This window comes from Carlito syrichta, unplaced genomic scaffold, assembly GCF_000164805.1.
Source record: "Carlito syrichta isolate Samal-C Ts95f unplaced genomic scaffold, Tarsius_syrichta-2.0.1 Scaffold92608, whole genome shotgun sequence".
NCBI classification, from domain to species: Eukaryota; Metazoa; Chordata; class Mammalia; order Primates; family Tarsiidae; genus Carlito; species Carlito syrichta.
The window spans coordinates 73,035-96,063 of NW_007036704.1; the positions used below are offsets into that span (position 1 = coordinate 73,035).

General features: G+C 37.0%; 1 protein-coding gene across 1 annotated transcript in view; it reads left to right on the forward strand.

Moving 5' to 3' along the window:
• The window catches only part of MFN1 (mitofusin 1), a 43,987-nt gene extending 22,503 nt beyond the window's left edge, over nt 1-21,484 (forward strand). The window contains exons 10-18 of the mRNA XM_008060453.1: nt 6,126-6,247; nt 7,806-7,932; nt 8,103-8,207; nt 9,346-9,448; nt 9,594-9,823; nt 13,687-13,839; nt 14,846-15,042; nt 18,745-18,879; nt 20,796-21,484. Coding sequence (XP_008058644.1) covers nt 6,126-6,247; nt 7,806-7,932; nt 8,103-8,207; nt 9,346-9,448; nt 9,594-9,823; nt 13,687-13,839; nt 14,846-15,042; nt 18,745-18,879; nt 20,796-20,883 — 1,260 coding nt within the window. The 3' untranslated portion in view covers nt 20,884-21,484. The remainder of the gene's footprint in view (nt 1-6,125; nt 6,248-7,805; nt 7,933-8,102; nt 8,208-9,345; nt 9,449-9,593; nt 9,824-13,686; nt 13,840-14,845; nt 15,043-18,744; nt 18,880-20,795) is intronic.
• The last annotated feature ends 1,545 nt before the right edge of the window (nt 21,485-23,029 follow it).

Below are 23,029 nucleotides of genomic sequence, written 5' to 3' on the forward strand. Positions count from 1 at the left end.
CAGAGTGAGACTCCAACTCAAAAAAAAAGTATGCAGTAGAGCATTTTTTCCCAAACCTGGTTGATGATCAGAATCACATGAATTGCTTTAGAGACTGCAGGCTCCTGACCTGTCCCAGAGACTGATCTTATGGGGCTGGGGTTAGCCTAGGAATCTGTATACATTCAAAGCTTCCCAAGTGGTTGCAATAATCAGGCAGGGTTAGGTGCTATTTTTTTTTTCAGTATTTCAGAGAAAACTTGGCAGTTCATTTTTATTGTAATAGTTCATGTAAGTAGCTTTTGCCACACTGCTTTCCACAGAGGTTGCACTATCTGATTATCAAATATTCTCACTCATATAGTGGACCTTGAACATCTACCATAATACTATAAAAAAAGGACTGACAGTGGTGGGAAACTATGGGGGGGGGGTAGGGAGGTGGGACTAACGGCAGTCAGTATCTGTCTGAGGATGGGGACATACCCCTTATTAACAAGGGTGCCTGAACAATGCACATTTTTATACCTAACCCTTAACTGTACCCCACAATTTTATTAAAAAAAAATCCTCTCTAAAAAAAAAAAAAAGTAGCTTTTGCATAAAGTCATGGAGAATGTAAGTTTTAGAGTTTGGAAATTTTATTTAAATAAAACTAAAATATCTAAAATGAGAATCAGTTAAAAATTACTTGAATTTATTTTAAAAAATAATCAGCTGGGTAAAAAAATATTATGTCTGTGCTTTAGCCCAGGAGTTAGAGACTAACCTGGACAACTTAGCAAGACCTAGTTTCTACAAAAAATAAAAAAATTAGATGGGCATGGAGGTGTGCATCTGTAGTCCCAGCTACTCCTGGGTCTGAGGCAGAAGGATTGCCTGAGCCCAGGAAGTCGAGGTTGTAAGGAGCTGTGATCATGCCACTGCATTGCAGCCTGGGTGACAGAGTGAGACCCTGATTTAAAAAAAAAAAAGATAAAAATTTAAAAAGTATAAATTTATGTCTGATTGGGTATGGTGGCTCATGCCTGTAAATCCCAGCATTCTGGAAAACCAAGGTGAGAGGATTGCCTGAGCACAGGGGTTTGAGACTACTGGGCAACTTGGCAAGACCTCATCTCTACAATAAATCAAAAAATTATCCAGGTGTGGTAGTGCACACTTGTAGCTCCAGCTACTTGGAAGGCTGAGGTGGAAGGATCGCTGGAGTCCAGCAGGTCGAGGCTGCGGGGGCCGGGAGCGGCCACTGCACTCCAGTCTGGGCGACAGAGTGAGAACTCCCACTCAAAAAAATATGTGTGTGTGTGTGTCAGAAAATGTATGCATATTTTAAGAGATGTTATCTATGTATTACTTACAAAGTTGAATTAAATTACGGTAGCGATATATAGTATGATGTTCACTCAACTGTGCTTCTGCCATTTTCTTTGTCCTGCCTGTCGCATGGTGGTGCTACCATTCATTTGATTAATGTCATCTTTTGAGCAAGTGTCATACTTAAAATGTGTATACATTTTTTTGGCACCCCCTTTGTGTGTGTGTGTGTGTGTGTGTGTGTGTGTGTGTATGTGTGTGTGTCTATGTATATATATCTGGATGTATTTAAAAGCATTTTTTGGCAGTTGACCACTATTGTCAGCTTTTTCCAAAGCTGTTACTTCTTAAATTAGTTTTGGTAATTTATGTTTCTAGAAATGAGTACGTGTCTGAGAATTCATAATTTGGTAGCATTGTTTCAAATCGCTTGTGTCCTTTCTAACTTTAATATTTTTGTAATTATATATATAGCCTTAATTGGATTTGCCAGTTACTTATCATCTGAAGACCAAGGCCCTACTCTTTTTTTTCCTTAAAATAGAGCCATGCTCTCGTTGTGTTGCCCAGGCTGGTTGTGAACCAGCCATTGGTTACTTTATCAATCAATACCATTTTTGGAGTCTTATTAAGTTGTATGTTAATCTTTAACATAGTTTCCTTTAAAGTTGCATTGGGTTTTTTTGTTCCTTTAAAAAAGATTGGGAATTTGTGAATATAGTTTTGGGTATGTCAAGATTTTCAGTATGTAGTTTAGTTTTCATTGTCTCTTATCGTAGTTTTTATTTATAATTCTTGGTATTTCCTTTATTAATAAAACAGTTGTTAAAATTAAGATGTTTTGACTCTTCTTACCAACTTTTAGTATTTCTTGATTTCTTTCCATTGTGGTCATAAAGTGTGACTTTTATATACATTTTCTCTTTGTTTTGAGGATTTGCTTATTATTCTTTGTCATATAAGGTGATTTTTGTGAACACAGAAACTTAGTGCCAGGTTCATCGTGTTTATCAATCAGTGTGATCTCTGTCATGGGCTGCTTCATATTCATTTGATTCAAAAGGAGCTAAGAATTTTTGGACATTCAGTTAAAAGAAGACTTGAAAATTATGTTGAGTAGTAGCAATAAAAAAGTCAAAGTTATTCTATTAGTACATAGACCTATTGCTATCAAACTGCATTTGGGCAATTTCAAAATACATTTGGTCTGTATTATTCTAAAGGCAAGTTAGAAATTCAAATTTCTTTGCCCAAATATTTCACCATTAATTCCTAATAGTTTGTATGATGGGAGAGTTATAAAATAATTCTTATTTAAAATGTCAGTTTGTTATAAAGGGCATTCTTGAGATGATTGGTAAAATTTGTACTTGAAATGTTATGTTAGGTAATAAAACTGTCCCAATGGTAATGTTTTGAATATAATTATTTCATGATTGTGAAGGAAAATGTTCCCACTCTTAGAAGCCAAGTATTGATTGAATGTAGTAGTAAGATCCTGATGGCTGTAATGACCCATCAAATTGTTCAACAAGGGAAAAAAAATAAGTATGTATAAAAATGTATGCCCCCATATATGTACATATACACATATGTAGGTGTATGCGTGGAGAGAAGAGAGGTGAACACATGAAACTGGATGCTGACATCTGGTACCTCTAGGTGAGAGGCATTTTGGTCTTTCTTACACTTTCCTGTTGATCTAAAATAAATCAAAATAGTAAGTTGGGAGTGGTGAATAGCATGTTGGATGTTTGCAGGGTCTGTTATCGAGGGGACATGTAATGTTTGTTAGTTTTATTTTATTTTAATATTTATAAATCTATAACTTATTTTAGTATTTACAAATATATAACTTATTATTAGCTCACTTCTTTGTATGTTACAGGAAATCAGAAAACTGTCTTAATTGGGATATGTTATTTGGTTCTAAATCTTTAATGAATTTTATTTTGTTATTTTTTGAGTTGAAATCTCACTCTGTCACTCAGGCAGGAGTGCAGTGGCACGCTCACAGCCACAGCAACCTCAACCTGCTGGGCTTAGGCGATCCTTATGTCTCAACTTTCCAAGTAGCTGAAACTACAAGCATGTGTGACCATGCCCATCTAATTTTTCTTGATTTGTTGTAGAGATGAGACCTTACCAAGTTGCCCAGGCTGGTCTCAACCCCCTGGACTCAGGCAGTCCTCTCACCTCAGCCTCCCAAAGTGCTGGGGTTACAGGCATGAGCCACCATGCCCTACTTTAATGAATTTTAAAACACTACAGTATAGTCTGACAAGATGGAATTTAAATTAGGTATAGTATAGTATTTGAAACTTAGAAAATCCGAGTTCCTGATAAAATAAATCTGGGAACTGCTGTCTGCTAAATATGTTCCCCATAGAGATTAATTAGCATATTAGTGTATTAAGGATGCTGATAGAAAAGAAACTTAATGTTTCCTATACTTATTTGATAATAGACTGTTCCTTTTTCAGGGTGCCTCTTAATGTCCTGCAGATTGATGGAAGCACCAGTGTGGGATGCTTTTTAATTAAAAAATTGCTTATTTTCTTCTTTATGTGTATTCACCATTGTATATTTTTGAATCAGAAAGTAATTTATATTGCCTAATAACTTTTGGAGATCTTTTCTTTTTTGTTTGGTCTAGCTCTAACACTGTGCTGTTTCCTGTAAATTTGGATCTTCATTGCTGATATCTAGATCTACTTCATCGAGGACTATAGATTTTCTTTTAACCTCTTCCTTTTAAAAATATTTTTATGCTTTTATTATAATTTTTTGTGGAAGTTAATTTGGCAGTTACTTAAAATGACAGCTTTGTTTTAGTCATTAAAAAATAAGTAGTTTGCAATTCAGATAATTACTATTGTGTAATTATCGGTGGTTTTAAAAAAGAAAGTATCCAGAAATTTGCTTTAGGTGTGTACAGAACAGTAATATTGTAACTTCCTATCACTAATCTTTTCACGATTAGTGAAAACGAGTGATGCATCGATGCGCTTTTCACGGGCAGAAGTGAAGCTAGGTAAAGCAAGAAAGTAATGGGTGCTGAGTTAAAATGTTAACTGATGAATTACCTCCATGTGCCCCATAGCTAAATTGTCTTTCTTTTTTTTTTCTAATCAGGGTCTCACTCTGTCACCTCGGTTGGAGGGCAGTGGGTGGCACAATCACAGCTCACCACGGGCTCAACCTCCTGGGCTCAGAGTATCCTTCCACCTTCTGAGTAGTGGGTATCACAGGCATGCGCTACCATGCCTGGCTAATTTTGGGATTCTTTTTTGTAGAGATGAAGTCTCGCTTTGTTGCCCAGGCTGATCTCGAGCTCCTGGGCTCAAGCAGTCCTCCTGCCTTGGCCTCCTACAGTGCTGCACTTACAGGCATGAGCTACTGCGCCCACCCTGAAAGCTAGTTATTTTGACAAAGAAGGGACAGTCATGGAAGCCATTACACTTGTTAAATATATAAAGAGGTTAAAGAAGATGAATTCATAGAAGTTTCAGAGTTAGTATATCTTTTTTTTTTTTTTTCCCCCTGAGTTGGAGTCTCACTCTGTCCAGGCTGGAGTGCCGTGGCAGGCTTATGGCTACCTCAGCATCGGCCTGCTGGGCTCCGACAGTCCTTCCCGCCTCAGCCTTCCAAGTAGCCAGAACTACAGGTGCACGCTACCATGCCTGGCTAATTTTTTTTATTTATTGTAGAGATGAGGTCTCGCCTTGTTGCCCAGGCTGGTTTTGAACCTGCGGGCTCAGGCAGTCCACTCGGCTTGGCCTCCCAAAGTGCTCGGATTACAGGCTTGAGCCACCATGCCTAGCCTATCCCTATTTTTTTTAAAAAGTCATAGAAAATAAACATATCTCCTACAAAACATTTGCAGTAGATACTATGTTGTTATGTCAGTGCAGAATTTGACTTTTTGTGAAGTAAAAATGAAATGAGGTCAGTTAATTTAATAATTTGTAACCTTTCGTGATGAATCCTAGTAAATATATATTTATATATCGCTTAGATAACCAATAGTATTGCATATATTGACTATTTAAACAAATTTCATAAAACATCCATCAACATGTGATGCATTCTGATGTATTATTCTCTTTTATTTAAGCAAGCACTGATGATGAAACACGAATTGATTTGTTCAACTATTAGTGGGTTGTGAGCTGCAGTTAGCTTGAAGCTAAAACAAATGAGAGGGGATCATTCAGACCTGTGTGCACACACTGTGTTCTAGTCAGAGTTATTTTTTAAATAGCTGCAGATATTTTTCTCTAAACATTCTAAAATACTACTTAGATTGTTAGTTGCTAAAGATTATCTTTCAAATTGTTCACATTTTAATCCTTAGAAATCCTTTTTGGTAACCTTATGAATCATCATATAATTCAGCTAATTTTTTTTAATGAAGAAGAGTTCTAATTCTCAAATTATTTTAAAACTTTATCTGTTGCAAGTATGAAAAAAATGAATATAGATGGCCTAGAATTGGATTTAAGTTTGTTCAGACAAAAGTAGTGATTCTAATGAGGAACCCTTTTTTAACATTGAAAATGTACCCGTTTTTTAAAAATCTTATAGTCAAACCATTGCACATTACTGTGTAAAAATACACAAAGATATGACTTGCTGTTAAATCCCTTTTTATGTTTGAATTCTTGTACTTTTTTTAACTTTTGTAATTTTAAGTTGTGTTTATCATGCATTTATTTTCTGTCCTTATTTCTGTTTTGGTTAAAGTTACAAACAGCAAGTTTTTGTGTTTAAATTCCTGAAAATGTTGGGATGGAATTACAGTAATGTGTTATGGCTTGGGCCCCTCGCAGGAGTGTATCTCGCAGTCAGCAGTGAAAACAAAGTTTGAACAGCACACTATCAGAGCTAAACAGATACTAGATACTGTGAAAAACATAATGGATTCAATAAACGTGGCAGCAGCAGAGAAAAGGTATGAGTTCATTTTATTGCAACATAAAAATGTTAGTTTTTTTGGTCAGACTTTTGTTAAGACAGGTTTTAAATTTTACTGTTAATATTTTTCTCGCTAAAATCAACCTTGTGGGTTTAACTGATGCCTACTTATATTTTTCAATGAATATTTGAAAGTGTAAAGATTTGTTTGTTCTGTAACCTTGCACACATTGTTTACAGTCCCCTGATCTCAGTATTCCTATGTATGAATTTTGATTTTAAAATGTCTAGTGGCTTTAAGATATCTTTAAAGCAGTAAGAGCACAATGTCTTCAAGCAGAATTGTATGAAGAAGTCCAAACCAGGTGATCCTCTTTTTGCATGCTACACGTTCTTTCATATATTCACACATGGGTACAATGAAGTCACTCTTTTATGTCAGTTGTGACTTTTTGTTTATTGGCTGGTGATGCTACCTGCCAACCAGAAAGTTGACTTGGTAAGCAGTTCCCTCTGTGTCATACTGTTCTGTGCTATTTTATTCCATTTGTTACCTTTAGAAAGGTAGCAGTGAGTGCTTGAAAGTACCAACACTGTTGATGAAAAGCATGGTACGCCTGAAAGATCGGGATGTTAATAGATGTGACAAAAGTAGTGATGTGAAGTCTCAGTCAGGCCTTTTGTGGGCTTAAGCCAGTTGAAGGAAATACATATAGTATTAAAGATTAAGTCCAAGATGATGTAAAATTGGAATTTTAAATGTATTTGCTCTTGCTGGAAACAATGTCCCCCTCATATCCCATCTAAGTCTTTTCCTTGATATCAGCACTTTTTCAGAAATGCATTATGTTCAAAATGTGTAGAGTCTCTATACAATGAATTATGTTGCTGTAGCAGTCCCTGCTACCTCAGTTGCTCTGTTACGGTACCTAAAATTTGGTCTACTGGCTTGACTTCATTGTTACTAATTTTTAAAATATAGAACATTGAGCTGAATATGGCAAAAATAAGATGTGATTTAAGGATTGTTTGTAGAATCATAATGTCTTGAGAACTTTTTAAGTATCTTGTTTTCCCATATTATCCAGGGTTCAGCAAATGTTTTACAAAGAGGCAAATTGTGGACTATACCGTCTCTTTGACAACTACTTATTTCTGAAGTTTTAGAGCAAAAGCAGCCATAGATAGATAATAGGTCAATGAGTTGGCTGTATTTCAAGAAAACTTTACACAAACTGGCAGCTGGCTGGATTTGGCTTGAAGGGTGCCATTTGCTAACTCTTGTTTATTAACTAAAGTCAATATTGAGTTCTGTTTTAACTCTTCATATCTGAAATATTTGGAGACTAGAGGTTTTTTTATCCTTTGTAGGATTCAGGTGCCACATGGGTAGACAGACCAAGTAGTTTGTATCAAATCATCTATATAAAGTATTCTATTAGTGAAATATTTGAATCCTTTTAGATATTAAATATGAGATTTCTTTTTTCTTGTGTCATCCTAACAGATGGTTTATTACACGAATGAGTACCCCTTTTAATTGCTTTGGGACTTTAATATACCCTGAATATTGATTAATCTTCTTACAATAATAGGGTTTATTCATTGGAAGAGAGAGAAGACCAAATTGATAGACTGGACTTTATCCGAAACCAGATGAACCTTTTAACACTGGATGTCAAGAAAAAAATTAGGGAGGTTACTGAGGAGGTGGCAAACAAGGTAGGTGACAATAACTTCATGATTAAAATATCTGGAAATGGAAATTACTTTTGGTAATGCTAAAAGTGCAATTCCTGTTACCTTGAAGGAGTGTTTTTTTAAAATTTGATATTTTGAGTAGTTGGTAATCTTTAAAACATTTTTTAACTCTGAGTTTTTAATATTTTCAGGTTTCGTGTGCAATGATGGACGAAATTTGTCGACTGTCTGTTTTGGTTGATGAGTTTTGTTCTGAGTTTCATCCTACTCCAAGTGTATTGAAAGTATATAAAAGTGTGAGTTAATGTGTAGTTAAAATTATTCAGAGACAGTTACCATATTCAATACTCTTATTTAGTTCGGTTATCTCAGTGTCTTCATGGCAATCAGAACACAATTGAACTGTTACCTCTATTGTGCAGTGTAATAAATGAAGACTATCTTGTATATAAAAATACGCAGAAAAGCTATGAGGGGGACCCACTCAAAAACCCTGGAATTATCTCTTTGGAGGGCAGGTCCTTTTAGTACACTTGGAATTTGTTCCTTTAGAGCAAACAGTCAACCATAGTTTTGATCTGGACGTTTTGAGAAGGTTACATCACATTTTACAGAAGAAATGTCCTGAGTTGTGGCTGGTTCTTCTACCCTGACAACGTACCTGCCCACATCACACTGAGTTTTCAGCAGTTTTTGACCAAAATACGGCATGGGCACCCACGCCCCAACTTCCCTATTCACCTGACCCAGCCCGTGCGACTTTTGTGTGTTTTCTCGGGTGAAAAGAGTTATCAAAGAGAAAAGTTTTGCTGATGTGGAAAAGGCTAAAAAAAAAAAAGGCAGAAGCACTGAAAGGCATCCAAATTGGCGAGTTCAAATTATTTTGAGCAGTGGGAAAAGCATCTCAATTGGCGTATTGCATCAAACAGAGATTACTTTGAAGTTGACTGAAGTTTAAACTTGTAAGAATAAATTCACAATTTTTTAGGGCGGTTGGAGTCTCACTCTGTCACCCAGACTGGAGTGCAGTGGCACACTGACAGTCACCGCAGCCTCCACCTGCTGGGCTCCGGCAATCCTTCTGCCTCAGACTTCCAAGTAGCTGGGACTACAGGCGCGAGCTACCACACTCGGCTAATTTTTGATTTATTGTAGAGATGAGGTCTCACCAAGTTGCCCACACTGATCTCGAACCTGCGGGCTCAGGCAATTCACTTGCCTCAGCCTCTCAAAGTGCTGGGATTACAGGCTGAGCCACCGAGCCCGGCCAATACACAATTTTTAATAAATAAATTCCAGAGTTTTTGGGGTCCCCCTCATATTCTTAGAATGAGATTAAGATCATTTTAGCATTTACTCCATTTTTTAAGTGTTTATAAAATCTATATACTTTTTGGAGAAAAAAATAATGTGGGCATTTACCATTGTTCACAGGAGTTAAATAAACACATAGAAGATGGCATGGGAAGAAACTTGGCTGATCGATGCACCAGTGAAGTTAACACCTCAATGCTTCAATCTCAGCAAGAAATTATTGGTAATAACTATGTCTACAAGGTCATGTATAGGTTTTTTCTTCTCTCACTGATAAAGCATTTATTTTCCTTTGGGTATTTCATTGAAGGTAAAACATTATTTGCTACTCTTTCTTAAAATAAATGTTGTGATTTTGTCCTTTCTAGAAAATTTGAAGCCATTGCTTCCAGCTGGTGTACAAGATAAATTGCATACACTGATCCCTTGCAAGAAATTTGATCTCAGTTATGACCTAAATTGCCACAAGTTATGCTCAGATTTTCAAGAGGATATTGTATTTCATTTTTCCCTGGGCTGGTCTTCCCTTGTGCATCGATTCTTAGGCCCTACAAATGCTCAGAGGGTGCTTCTAGGATTATCAGAGCCTATTTTTCAGGTATGTGTCTTTGAATCTATCGTTTGAAATTCTTTCTTTCTCTGTTTACATGATTTTCTCTATAAAATTAGCTTTATTTGAATCTGTATATTTACAAGCTAATATCTATCTCAGAGCCATTTTTGAGTTAGATATACAGGTTGAACATCCCTAATCTGAAAATCTGAAATCCTAAATCCAAAAAAAGCTCCAAAATCCAAAACTTTTTGAGCACCAACGTGATGCCATAAGAGAAAATTTCACATCTGATATCATGTGACAGATCACAGTCAAAATTCAGGCACACAGCACAGTTTATTCAGTGTCCTAAAAGGAATAAAAGTCCCAGGCCCCTCCAGTTGTGATGTATCTTTTCTACACAGGCCCAGATTCCTCCACACGCATACTCATGAAGAGTGATAAAATGTACATGTGCAGGCCTGATTTTCCAACAGCCAGTTCCCCGTAATGCCCCACATGGAGCCAAGATCTACATGCATTACTCACTGTGGTTTTTTTTTTTTTCTTGCTTATTCGTGATATAAGAATATTGTTCAAATTGTTTGAAAAAAAAAAAGCCTGCAAATACCCCAGTGGGTAACAGTGATAAGAAAAAGAGGAGGCATTTATTTTTATCGATAGCACAGAAATTTAATCTGTTGGAAAATCTGGATAGCGATGTAAGTAGAGTATGATATTGATATGATTACCATACATGACCTAAAAACAGAATGATAAGCTTGAAGCTCTGTGCTAAATGTGATGAACAGAAGTTAATGAAAAATACAGAAACACTGCATAAAGCTAAATATGAAGATCTTGATCATGTACTAAAAGTTGGATCCATCAGCATTACAGTGAACACATACCACCACTTCAGTATGCTGATCACGAAACAAACAAAGGTAATCACAGTGAACTGAAAATTGAAGGGAATTGTGAATAGTCAACAGGTTGGTTGCAGAACTTTAAGACAGCACTAAACTTTAAATGTTGGTGGTGATGAAGCATCTGCTGATCACAGAGTAGCAGGGAAATTTGTTGACAAGTTTGCCAAGGTCATAACTGATGAAAATTGATGCCAGAACAAGTCTATGGTGGCGATGAAATAGCACTTTTTTGGCATTATTGCTTCAGAAGGACACTGACTACATCTGATAAGACAGTTCTTACAGGAATTAAAGATGCAAAGAACAGAATAAATGCTGGAGTGTACCAACGTAGGAGGAACCCATAAATGCAAACGTGCAGTGGTAGTCCAAAGCTTGTGTCCTCACTGTTTGCAAGGATTCAGTCTTACTAGTCTGTTGTTGTGCTAATGAGGCTGTGGGTCACCAGGAACATTTTTTCTGATGGGTTTCACAAACATCTTGTACCAGTGGCTAGTGGGCACTGCAAAGGAGCTATACTGGATGATGACCACATGTTTTTTTTATTGACAACTGTTTTGCTCATCTTCAGCTCAAATACCAAAAATAATATTTATGCCATGTTCATTCCCCTAGATGTGATTTTATTAATTCAGCTAAGGGAATAGTAAATATAAAAGACATTTTCTTGAACAAAATATTAGCAGCAGTGAACTGGAGCATAGGTGTGGCAGGCTTTCAGAAGTTTAGCATGAAGGATGCGATATACTCATATGTCATTGCCAACGCTTGGAACACAGTGACTAAATACATAGTTGTGTATGCCTCAACCTCTGGCCTGCAACTATATTTAGTGTTGACGATGAACAAGGTGGTGACTTTGAAGGATTCCATATGTCAAGTGAGAAAAAAATTTCTCAAGTAAGAGATGATTTCTGAGCTCCTTACATATGCAAAAAGTGATAACTTAAAGCCAAAGAGATTTTTATGACAGAAACTGTTAATGAATCAGGTGACACTACAGGAAACATTTATCAGAGCTAGTAGAATGCCTTCTCATCTGTAGAAGATGCACTTCCTGGTTCTTCAACTGCTTCTGATGTTTCTTCTCACCTACAAAAAAAATAGTATACAGTAAACTTTTAGTCAAAACATGACATTGTAGGTGGAGACTGAACCTGCCACTCTTGCTGCTTAACTGCTGATAAAGGTATTCTGGTGATGTTACTGTGCTGCTTACTTAGGCTGAATGCATTATTTTTTCATTGTTAATAATTGTATGACTTTTTTTTTTAACTGTTAAGTACTTATGTGTGAATAGGTGTAAGAAAGTGATTGCTTATCAGTAGCATAAAAATTCATTCAGGAATGATGGCAATGCCAAAGAATCATAGATTATTCACATGGATGGCTGAAATAGTGACACATGTTTTCTGATGGATCCGTGTATATACATCATTTGTTTCATGCACAACAGTATTTAAATATTGCATAAAATTACTCTCAAGCTGAGCGTATAAGGCAGGTTTGAAAATAAATGTTGTGTTTAGGCTTGCATCCCATCTTCAAGATGGCTCATTAGATATGCACAGACATTCAAAATCTGAAACACTTTGGGTCCCAAGCCTTTCAGATGGGGACCATTCAGCCTGTCGTGTGCGTGAGGGAAAGCCAGTCCTCAGATGTTCACCCAGTACTATCACAGGTGGTGCTGCCTTCATTCTTGAAACTTTTTCAGTTTCTTAAACATTTTTGTTTTCAGATATCAAATAAATTGGAGTAAATACACACATTTTATAGTAAAGATTTTATTTAAAGCTTATCAATTCAATAACTTTTCAGGAAATCTATGAAGCCATAAACTCATCATCACAAGCCAGTTTTGGAATATTTCTGTCACTCCAAAGGGAGTCCTTATGCTTATTTGTAGTCACATCTTTCCAACCACCATGGAGCTGCCTTCTGTTAATATGGATTTGCTCTTTCCGGACATTTCCTATAAATGCAGTCATACGAAATGTGGCTTCTTTCACTTAGTATAGAGTTTTCAGGTTTTAACGTCATGGTGTGTTATAGGATGTATCAGTACTTCATTTCTTTTTATGGTTGAGTAATTCTCTGTTTTAGATACAACACAAGAAACATTTAACAGAACCATCCAGCCAAATGCTTCCTCCTCCTTTATTTGTTCATGAGTTGATGGATATGAGGGTCATTTGTATTTTTTGGCTATTGTGAATAATACAGTTATGAACGTTAGAGTACACATTTTTACGTGGGTGTGTGCTTTCATTTCTCTTGTGTATACCTAGGAGTGAAATTGCTGGGCCATATGGTAATTTACGCTTAACTTCTTGAGGAATTGCCATACTGTTTCCCAGTGTCGTTGCCCCATTTGACATTCCCACAGGTGATATATGAAGGTTCTGGTTGCTTGACATATTCACTAGCACTAGATAACTATTATCTATATTTTTTATTCCAGTTTGTGAAGTGGTGTCTCCTAGTTTTGATTTGCACTTCTCTAAACTTTTTTATTTTAAGGATTGTGTTTTTGATATGAGAGGTTTTTTAAAATAGTTTTAGTTCCTCTTGAGAATTAAAGGCGTACTTACACATAGACATCATTGTATATGTAATGATTGTATATTATTGTTTATATCATTAGTCCATGTCATAGAAAATAATTTCCAAACCATTTTTAACTTTCTGCATATATTTGTGATATACTCATTATTTGGAACGCTTTTTCCCTCCATAGATTTGCTAGTAAAATTTTAGGGGTTGTGCTTTGTTTTTATGGAGATGAGATGTTGTTGTGTTGCCCAGGCTGGTCTCAAACTCCTGGCCTCAAATAGTATGCCTGCTTTAAAAGCCTTTCAGAGTGCTAGGATTATAGCCATGCGCCACTGTGCCTAGTGCTACTATAATTTTTTTTAATGTAAAAGAAGTTTTTAAAGATAGCCATCTTATTTACAGTTTAAGTTTAATAGTCTTTTCCCCCTAACTTATCAGCTCCCCAGGTCTTTAGCTTCCACTCCCACTGCTCCTACCAATCCAGCAACACCAGATAATGCGTCACAGGAAGAACTCATGGTGACATTAATAACAGGATTGGCCTCTCTGACATCTAGAACTTCTATGGGCATCATTGTTGTTGGAGGAGTGGTAAGATATATTACTTTTAGTGTCATTAAAATGGAAATTTTTGCAAAACTGCCTGTTAGATCACAGAAGAAAAACTATACAATATTTATTTCTATATACGGGATCTATAAAATAATATGAAAATTTGTAGGTTAAACATAGCAAACTAAAAAGAATTTCACAAGTCTCATCTTAAATTTTTTAGAAAACGTGTATCTTTAGGAATAAAATATCACTAACTACTTGGTCCTTAAAACAAAGCTTTCCAACACATTTCTAACATAGCCCACAAAGAAATACTTGTACATTGGAGTAACAGGAAAGCCCCAGGTGTGTGTAGCCTTCTGTGAATGCCAAGGGGATCTGTCTTAAGTATTAAAGATGATTTAATAGTAGTTCTCACTTGTTTCATAAAAAATTATAGCATTAGTAGCATAGATACACTTTTTTGCTTTTAAAACTTAAAGTTAACTTTTTTTTTTGAGAAACAGTGAATAAAGTTACAAAATCTAGCTGATTATAAAAGCTCTTGCCTGATGTTTATGTGCTGATCCCTATTTGGCCTGACTGATTTCTGGTAACTTAAGATTTTCTCATGAAGAAGGAATACACATTTTTAGAAAATGGTTCCGACCTGAAGATATATAGGGAGCTAAAATGCCTTTTTTTTTTTTTTTTTGAGTTGGTGTCTCACTCTGTCGCCCAGACTGGAGTGCAGTAGCCGCTCCTGGTCACTGCAGCCTCAACCTGCTGGGCTCCAGCGATCCTTCCGCCTCAGCCTTCCAAGTAGCCGAAACTACAGACGCGCGCTACCACGCCCAGCTAATTTTTTGATTTATTGTAGAGATGAGGTCTTGCCAAGTTGCCCAGGCGGGTCTCAAACCTGCGGGCTCAGGCAATCCACTCACCTCACCCTCCCAAAGCACAAGATTACAGGCTGAGCCACCGAGCCCGGCTTAAAATGCCTTTTAATATACCTTCCAAAGTGTAATTTTCCTTTTCCAAGTAAACTGACTTTGTCTTACAGATTTGGAAAACTATTGGCTGGAAACTTATATCTGTTTCGTTGAGTATGTATGGAGCATTGTATCTTTATGAAAGGCTGTCCTGGACCACCCGAGCCAAGGAGAGAGCCTTCAAGCAGCAGTTTGTGAACTATGCAACTGAGAAGCTGCAGATGATTGTGAGCTTCACAAGTGCAAACTGCAGCCACCAAGTACAACAGTAAGTAGAAAAGTGCATCTTTTCTTTTTTTTTTTTTTTTTTAAAAAAAGGCTGGGTGCAATGGCTTATGCCTGTAATCCCAGCACTTTGGGAGGTCAAGGCGAGAGGATTGCCTGAGCTCAGGGGTTCAAGACCAGCCTGAGCAACATGGCGAGACCTTGTCTCTACAATACATTAAAAAGTCATCCAGGCGTGATGGTGCATGCCTTTGTTTCCAGCTACTTGGAAGACTGAGGCGGAAGGATCGCCTGAGCCCAGCAGTTGGAGGCTGCAGTGACCATGAGTGTACTACTGTACTCCAGCTGGGTGACAGAGTGAGACTCCTACTCAAAAAAAAAAAAAAGTTAATTAAGTATGACATTCATGCAGAAAATGCACAAAATAAGTGTCTAACTCAGAGAATTATCATCAAAGGAACCAAGGTGAAAAAAATAGAATAATACCAAGCCTCACTTCTGCTGCTTTACCCTCCTAATCATTACTCTTCTCTCCATTCTCCTGAAAGATTAAATTTGAACGTTTGAAAATTGGTAGATAGAAACTCTAAAGAACTCTCGAGGGGTTTCAGAAGTTCTCTGGCAGGCCTGTTGTCAATTTATGTTCCTGCCTTTGAGATATTTGTGATTTCCTTTTCATTTTTCTTTTCTTTCTTTAAGAGACAGAATCTCACTATGTTGCCCAGTCTGGTCCCTAACTCCTAGCCACAAGTGATCCTCCTGCCTTGGCCTCCCAAAGTGCTGCTGGAATTACATCCTCAGCCTTGTGGTTTCTTAATTAAGAAAACTAAAATTTAACTTTTTTTTTTTTTGAGTTAGGGGTCTCACTCTCTTGCCTAGACTGGAGTGCAGTAGATGATCATAGCTCCCAGCAGCCGTGAACTCCTGACCTCTCAAGTAGATGATACTACAGGTGTGTGCCACCATGCTTGGTTAATTTTTTTACTTTTTTGTGGAGGCGAGGTCTTGCTGTGTTGCCTAGGCTGGTCTCGAATTCCTGGGCTCAAGCGATCCTCCTGCCTTGGCCTCCCAAAGTTCTGGGATAACAGGCATGAGCCACCACACCTACTTTAGCATCTAACAATTGAACTTAATGTTGGGCAGACTCCTAATTTTTTCTTTTTTTTTTGAGTTGGAGCCTCACTCTGTTGCCCAGGCTGTAGAGCAGTGACATGCTCATGACTACCATAGCCTCACCTGCTGGGCTCAGGTAATCCTTCTGTTTCAGCTTTCCAAGTAGCTGAAACTACAGGCATACACCACCATGCCCAAGTAATACTGTGATTGGTTGTAGAGACGAGATCTCATCATGTTGGTTGCCCAGGCTAGTCTCGAACCCATGGGCTCAGGCAGTCCTCTTACCACTGCCTCCCGAAGTGCTGAGATTATAGGCGTGAGCCACCACGCCCTGCTCAGGCTCCTGATTTTATGATGAATGTAATGTATTTTACTCTCATGGCTCAGATTTATAAATTTAAAGGTATTATTTTTTTAGATCTCGAGAATTTTGCTATAACATATACCTAGGTCCACCCAGTTTCTGCTTTTATACATCTTAAATACTCGTTGATGTAGTAAAAGTGTCTAGAACTCCAGTCATCATGGTGCAATATTCTATACTTGGATGCTGCTGAGAGCAGAATTTAAAAGTTCTCTGAGTTCACATAATTGCAGTTTAATGGAAGAAAACATGTACGTAATTATAATACAAAGTGAAAGCAATGAGAACACAAGGGGAAGGTAAAATGTTTTTTCTGATACAAGACTGTAGAAGTCACTTAAATCATGAAGGTTTCCTAGAGGAGAGCTGTAGCATATGAGATTTAAACACACAGAATGGGAAGATCAGATGGAGAAAACAACCGAAACCAAAAGCAAGGTAAGGGGAAAAGGAATGTGTTAAGAACATAAAGAGATAATCTCAGCATGATAAATATGTAAATGTGGGGTGTACATATGTGTATAAACCCAACACCAGGGCGTGGCCCTGTCTGTGTGTACAAAGATTGGGGTTTGGATAATTAGGAATCCTGAGACTGATATCATCAATACTTAGCTCTAGAATAGTCAGCCAGGCTCGGTGGCTCAGCCTGTAATCCCACGCCTTTGGGAGGCTGAGGTGAGTGGATTGCCTGAGCCCATGGGTTCGAAACCCACCTGGGCAGTGAGACCTCATCTCTACAATAAATCAAAAAATCAGCCGGGCGTGGTAGTGCATGCCTGTAATTCCGGCTACTTGGAAGGATCGCCGGAGCCCAGCAGGTCGAGGCTGCGGTGGCCAGGAGCGGCCACTGCACTCCAGTCTGGGCGACAGAGTGAGACTCCAACTCAAAAAAAAAAAAAAAAAAAAGAATAGATTACTCTACAGTAATGTATTGTATGGAATGGTTGAGACTCAGGAGATGGGAATTGTGGGGTTGTTAAACTGTTGCAGACACAAGATCAAAGCCTAGACTAGCATAGTTGCAGTTGTAGAGAATGGAAGCAGACTACACATTTGAAGAACTTGTTCATTCATTCATTACTAGATTTTTGAGCTTCTATTTTGTGTGATAACTTTAACTTGTTTATATTAAGTATGAGTTTTTCCTCTAATGAAGACACCTGACTTCCAAAAGAAATGGGCTGAAGTTCATATAAGTAAAAACAAGGTTCATGTACCTTTCCTTTTTTTTTTTTTTTTTTTGAGTCAGAGTCTCCTTCTGTCCCTCAGGCTGGAGTGCAGTGGCACACTCACAGCCACCACAGCCTCAACCTGCTGGGCTCAGGTGATCCTTCCATCTCAGCTTTCCAAGTAGCTGGAACCACAGGCGTGGACATCAAATCTTTTGATTTATTGTAGAGAAAATGTCTCGCCATGTTGCCTAGGCTGGTGTCGAACCCTTGGGCTCAGGCAAGCCTTTCGCCTCTGCCTCCCAAAGTGCTGGTATTATAGGCATGAACCACCGCGCCCTGCCATCTACCTTTCCGTTCATTTGATCGTCGTTTATTAATTGCCTCTCATTAATAATTACTATGCTAGAGGTTATAGGAAATAAAAAAGATACCTTGATCCTCTTTCTTAGAGGACTTTGCAGTCCTTAGTCTAAGGCAGACTCAAACGACTATTCAGTTAAAATATACTAAGTAAATATTATTTTAATATTTAATAAAATATTAAGAGAATAAGACATGCTTTATTAGTCTAATTTTGGGATTTGGTGACGTGGCAGAGAAGAAGAGAAAAAAGACCAGGGAAAGATAAAGAGGCAGAGGAGAACAGATGCAGAGAAAAAGGAATCGCTTACTTATGTTCTGGAGATATACACATACCAGGCATGCTCCTAGTCACAAACAAATTGCTTGTCAAAGTTAATGTATTTATTAGCTTTCAAATTAAATATGACCTGTTGGTTCTAAAAACATGATTAAATTTTTCTGTGATTTGAAGTATTTTTGCCTGTGTCATAGCAGCTCGTGGATTTTTTTTTTCTGTTTTTGATAATTTCTTACTTTTATTAGGCAGGGACAGAGTAAGGTTCTTCTGCCCTGAAATAGCTTATTTATATTCACATTCATATAGCAGAGGTTACCATTCTTAGCGTTCTTCAGTTCCTTACAATTTAGATGTTTTTAAATGTGTATTCTCCTTTGTATATATGCTTTAAATAAAGCTTATTGGTTTTCAGACATTCATGACTGCTTGCCAATCTTTTTTTATTTTAAGAGAAATGGCTACCACTTTTGCTCGCCTGTGCCAACAAGTTGATATTACTCAAAGACATCTGGAAGAAGAAATTGCTAGATTATCCAAAGAAATAGAACAGTTGGAGAAAATACAAAACAATTCAAAGCTTTTAAGGTATTTAAAGCTTTTTTCTCAACAATTTGAATATTTACTAGTCTCATTACCAAATTACATTTATGTGGAATTACTGAGTTTGTATTAAAACTTACAGCTTTTTATGTTGGTTTAAATTGAAATCTTCCATATTTAATTCTATACATTTTACAATTTCAGTGAAAGCTAATTTCAACAAGAAAACAAATCTGAATTAAAAGACATTAAATAGATTTAAACTTATTCCTTTTTAGTCTATATTAGTCACTTTTTAGAACAGAAGTTCTGTAACTAAAAATGAGTTTTTGTATTGTATGGCCAAGAACCATAACTTCTTTTCACATTGGGACCGTTATACTTAAATTTGAAGCAACAAAGCTAAACAAGATTTCCTGATAAAATTTGGGTATCTGGTTTGATATGATTCATTATGGACTATTGGGAGTCCAATGAAATTTGCTTTTGGAGATAGACAGGAAGTGTCAGCATTAGGTCTATAGTTGGCAATTCATTTGTGTGCTTTTTGAAGACAGGGTTTCACTCTGTCATCCAGGCTGCAGTGCAGTGGTGCAATTCCAGCTCACTGCAGCCTCCACCTCTTGGACTCAGTGAGTCTCCCATCTCAGTCTCACAAGTAGCTGAGCCTAGAGGTGTGCACCACCATGCCTGGCTCATTTTTTTTAAATTTTATTTTCTTGTAGAGATGAATTCTCACTATATTGTCCAGGCTGGTTTGGAACTTCTGGGCTCACAGACGCCCAAAGTGCTGGGATTACAGGCGTGAGCCACCATCCCTGGAAGTTCTTATTTTCAACTTTCTTACCCATTAGCTAGCTTGCCAGCCTGTGTGGGAGAGTCATTAAACTTTATTTATTCACTATTGCTACCTCCAGGGAATATGCTACACAAAATTGCCCGTGTAAGAGCAGCTTAGTAGACAGTATTTACAAATTGGAAGGACTATTTGGTTTTTGGGGCATATACTTAAAACAACTGTGGAGGTGATTATCATCAGGGTGTCTTTAATCTTCCCAGCAGTCACATTCTCATTGCACCCCAGTTTCAGAATCTCTGTAAAAGGTGACTGCGTATTGCTTTTAGATATGCCTTACCCACCCATGTGAATTTTATGTATCCTATTGCTCCTGTTTTTAAGTTAGATCATCCCACATATACCTTTCAAATGTGGTGAAACTATGCAGTAGAATTTTTTTTTGTCTCTATCTGGGTAAGTTCTTTTTGTTTGTTTCAGGTAATAGTTTTTGAAAGACAAATACCTAGGTCAGTTTTTAAGTAGTGTTTCATCTTGTTCTAGTAAAACATAAATGATAAAATAGATAATTGGCATTTATCATGTAGCTTCTGGTTTTGGCAAGACTGACTTGAATAAGTTTGAATAGTTTTGACTTGCTAATTAATCATTTTTCTGATAAGAAAACATTTTAAAAACAAATGATTATAATCTTTAGCGTCTCCATTGTTACTAGATTAGGCTCAGCAATTTGGATAGAATTTAACTTGCTTAATGTTTCATGTATGCAGTGGGGTTCATAATATACGTACACTTATATGACCTCAAGCATATGTGTGTGTGCAGCAGCAAAATATAACAAGACCCCTCCCCCCTCTCCATAGTGACTTAGGATATAATTCCCATGAAAGGTGATATACTTCACTATTATGCTTTCATGTTTATATTAAAGTTTTTGACTTTTATCTCAGCATAACTTGTTTACGGTCCTTCCCTGTTCCTGAAAATCTGCAGTAGCACATATAATGAATACTCTGAAATGTGTTGGTAATAATTGAATCTGAGTTCAGATAAATGTAGCAGCAGCTGGCTAGTGAGTTTTCCTGTTTAAGATTGGATGGAATAAATTTTTTTCATTGACCTTTATGGTAATTAGGTTGATGCTTTATTCATTTTTTAAAATCAGAAATAAAGCTGTTCAACTTGAAAATGAGCTGGAGAATTTTACTAAGCAGTTTCTGCATTCAAGCAATGAAGAAGTACCTTCACAATAGAGATTGCTTTGGTGACCATCATAGGAAGAAATGAAACTTGGAAGATGGGAGTATTTGTTATTTTTATGAAATGACTTTTAAATATGAATTATACTGACTGTACTTAAATAGCAAATCCCTGTGTAGATTCTAGTAATAATCTACCTTAGGGTGTTTGCACTTCTGAAGAGTGTTATGATATGTCCTTAGTTTTAATTGTGGGTAAAGAAAAGACTAAATTGTTTGATGTGTTAAAGTAATGAATTAGTTAAAAGCGACAGTACCCTCTGTGACCCCTGAGGGGTGGGGCCTTGAGCTCTTAATTAGGGCTTTCTTTTTGATTCTGAAAAACTCTGCTTCCTGGCATCCAGGAGTTAGAGGTTAATTCTTTCGTCATTTTCCTCAAAAAAACTAGTTTTTGATGCTTTCTTTAATGGAAATAGTCACTTTTTTGTTTTATAAACTACATTGCTCAAACCACCAAGGAGTGTGGAGTGTTTTTGAGTGTATTATTTATGCAAGTTACAATCACTTTTGCCATCACGGCAGGTATGTAAACCACTAATAAATGTGCTGTTTTTACTCCGTCTTTTATTCCCATTAAAACTGACATAAAACAGTATGGTTTGGTATTATAGTCATTTATAAAAAGAATCTGGTCTAAATCATTTGAGTTGTTTCTAAAGAAACATTTTCAGCTTTGCTCCAAGTATGATCCTGTAAGGAAAGCTTTCTAGCTCAGTTCTTAGTGTAAAGTTTGAAGTGAAGGAGCATAGCCAGAGCTATAGGAGGTCTGAATTTTGAATAACAGTCATGTTTGGTTCCTCAGAAGGCATCTGCCTAGAGACCAGTAAATCAGAAATCAGCGGGCATAGTGGCTTGCTCCTGTGGTTCCAGCTACTTGGAATGCTCGGGCAGAAGGATCACCTGAGCCCAGCAGATGAGGCTGAGGTAGCATGATCATGCCACTGCACTCAAGCCTGGGCAACAGAGTGACTCCGACTATCCCCGCCCACCAAAAGAAAATTCATGCTTTTTACCGTGAGGGAGGGTTTAAGGGTTCAAATATTGTGTCTGCTTCCATATTAAATACTGAATGAAACTTATATGGAATAGAAATATACAAATGACATTCTAGGACCTTGATACAAAAAATGAAGGATCACAAGTTCAGCATCACCTAGATGCTGACTAGAAATGCAGTCCCAGGGGACACAGTACATTTGGCTAAGTATAGTTTATGCTTCTTTTTTGTGTGTGGGAGATAATTACAGGGTTTTTGTTTTTGTTTTTTCACCCAGTACTTCCTTTTCTGTGCCTTTTAAGGCTCCTGATGCTGTTCAGCTATTGCAACTTTATTTTTTTTTTAAATGACATTGTTTGGGCTATGGAAGCCTTTCAAAAATATATTTTTATGCAAATAAGACACTAGGCTACAGTATACAAATGTAAGTGAATATTGGTTTTTTAGCTTTTATTGCTGAATTATAATTAAAGAAATGGTACAGGCCACCGATAAGTGGAATTAGGTGACAATTACAACTTGAAAGAACTGAGGTCTGAGACTGGGTACTGCAGATTTAGGTTACAAGCTCAAGGCCGTTACCTTTATATGAAAGTAAGTTTTTCGTCACTAGTTTGAATGTAGTTTTACCTGATCAAGTTTGAAAATGTATGAATGTTGAAAGTGAAACACCAGAATCATGAAACCCAACTTTTATGCCTGGAGAAAAGTATACACCTATGACCGAGCCCATGAATTATACAGAAAGTATGTAATTATGACTGATGCAGTTCAGAGTTCTTGCACATGTACTTGTTTACTATGTATGCTTGTAGGATTATTTGAACTTCGTATAATCTTAAACTTTTTACAAACATTTTTATAGGTGTGCAAGCTTACAAGGTGAAATAAAATCTGCCTGATACTTGATAAATATAGCGTTTGTACCAGTACCCAGTGAGCTTTAATTCATTAATCGTTTTTACAGTAGGCATATATATATCATACATACATACATACATAATACATACATACACGATATTGAGTAGACTGGCTCTTCTGGCTCCTCTACTGTTTAGTTCTTCTGGGCCAAGTATTGAAAAGGGAAGTAAAAGTTCCATCAGTCTTTAGTACAAGATGTCACAGACTGTCAGGGGAGCATAT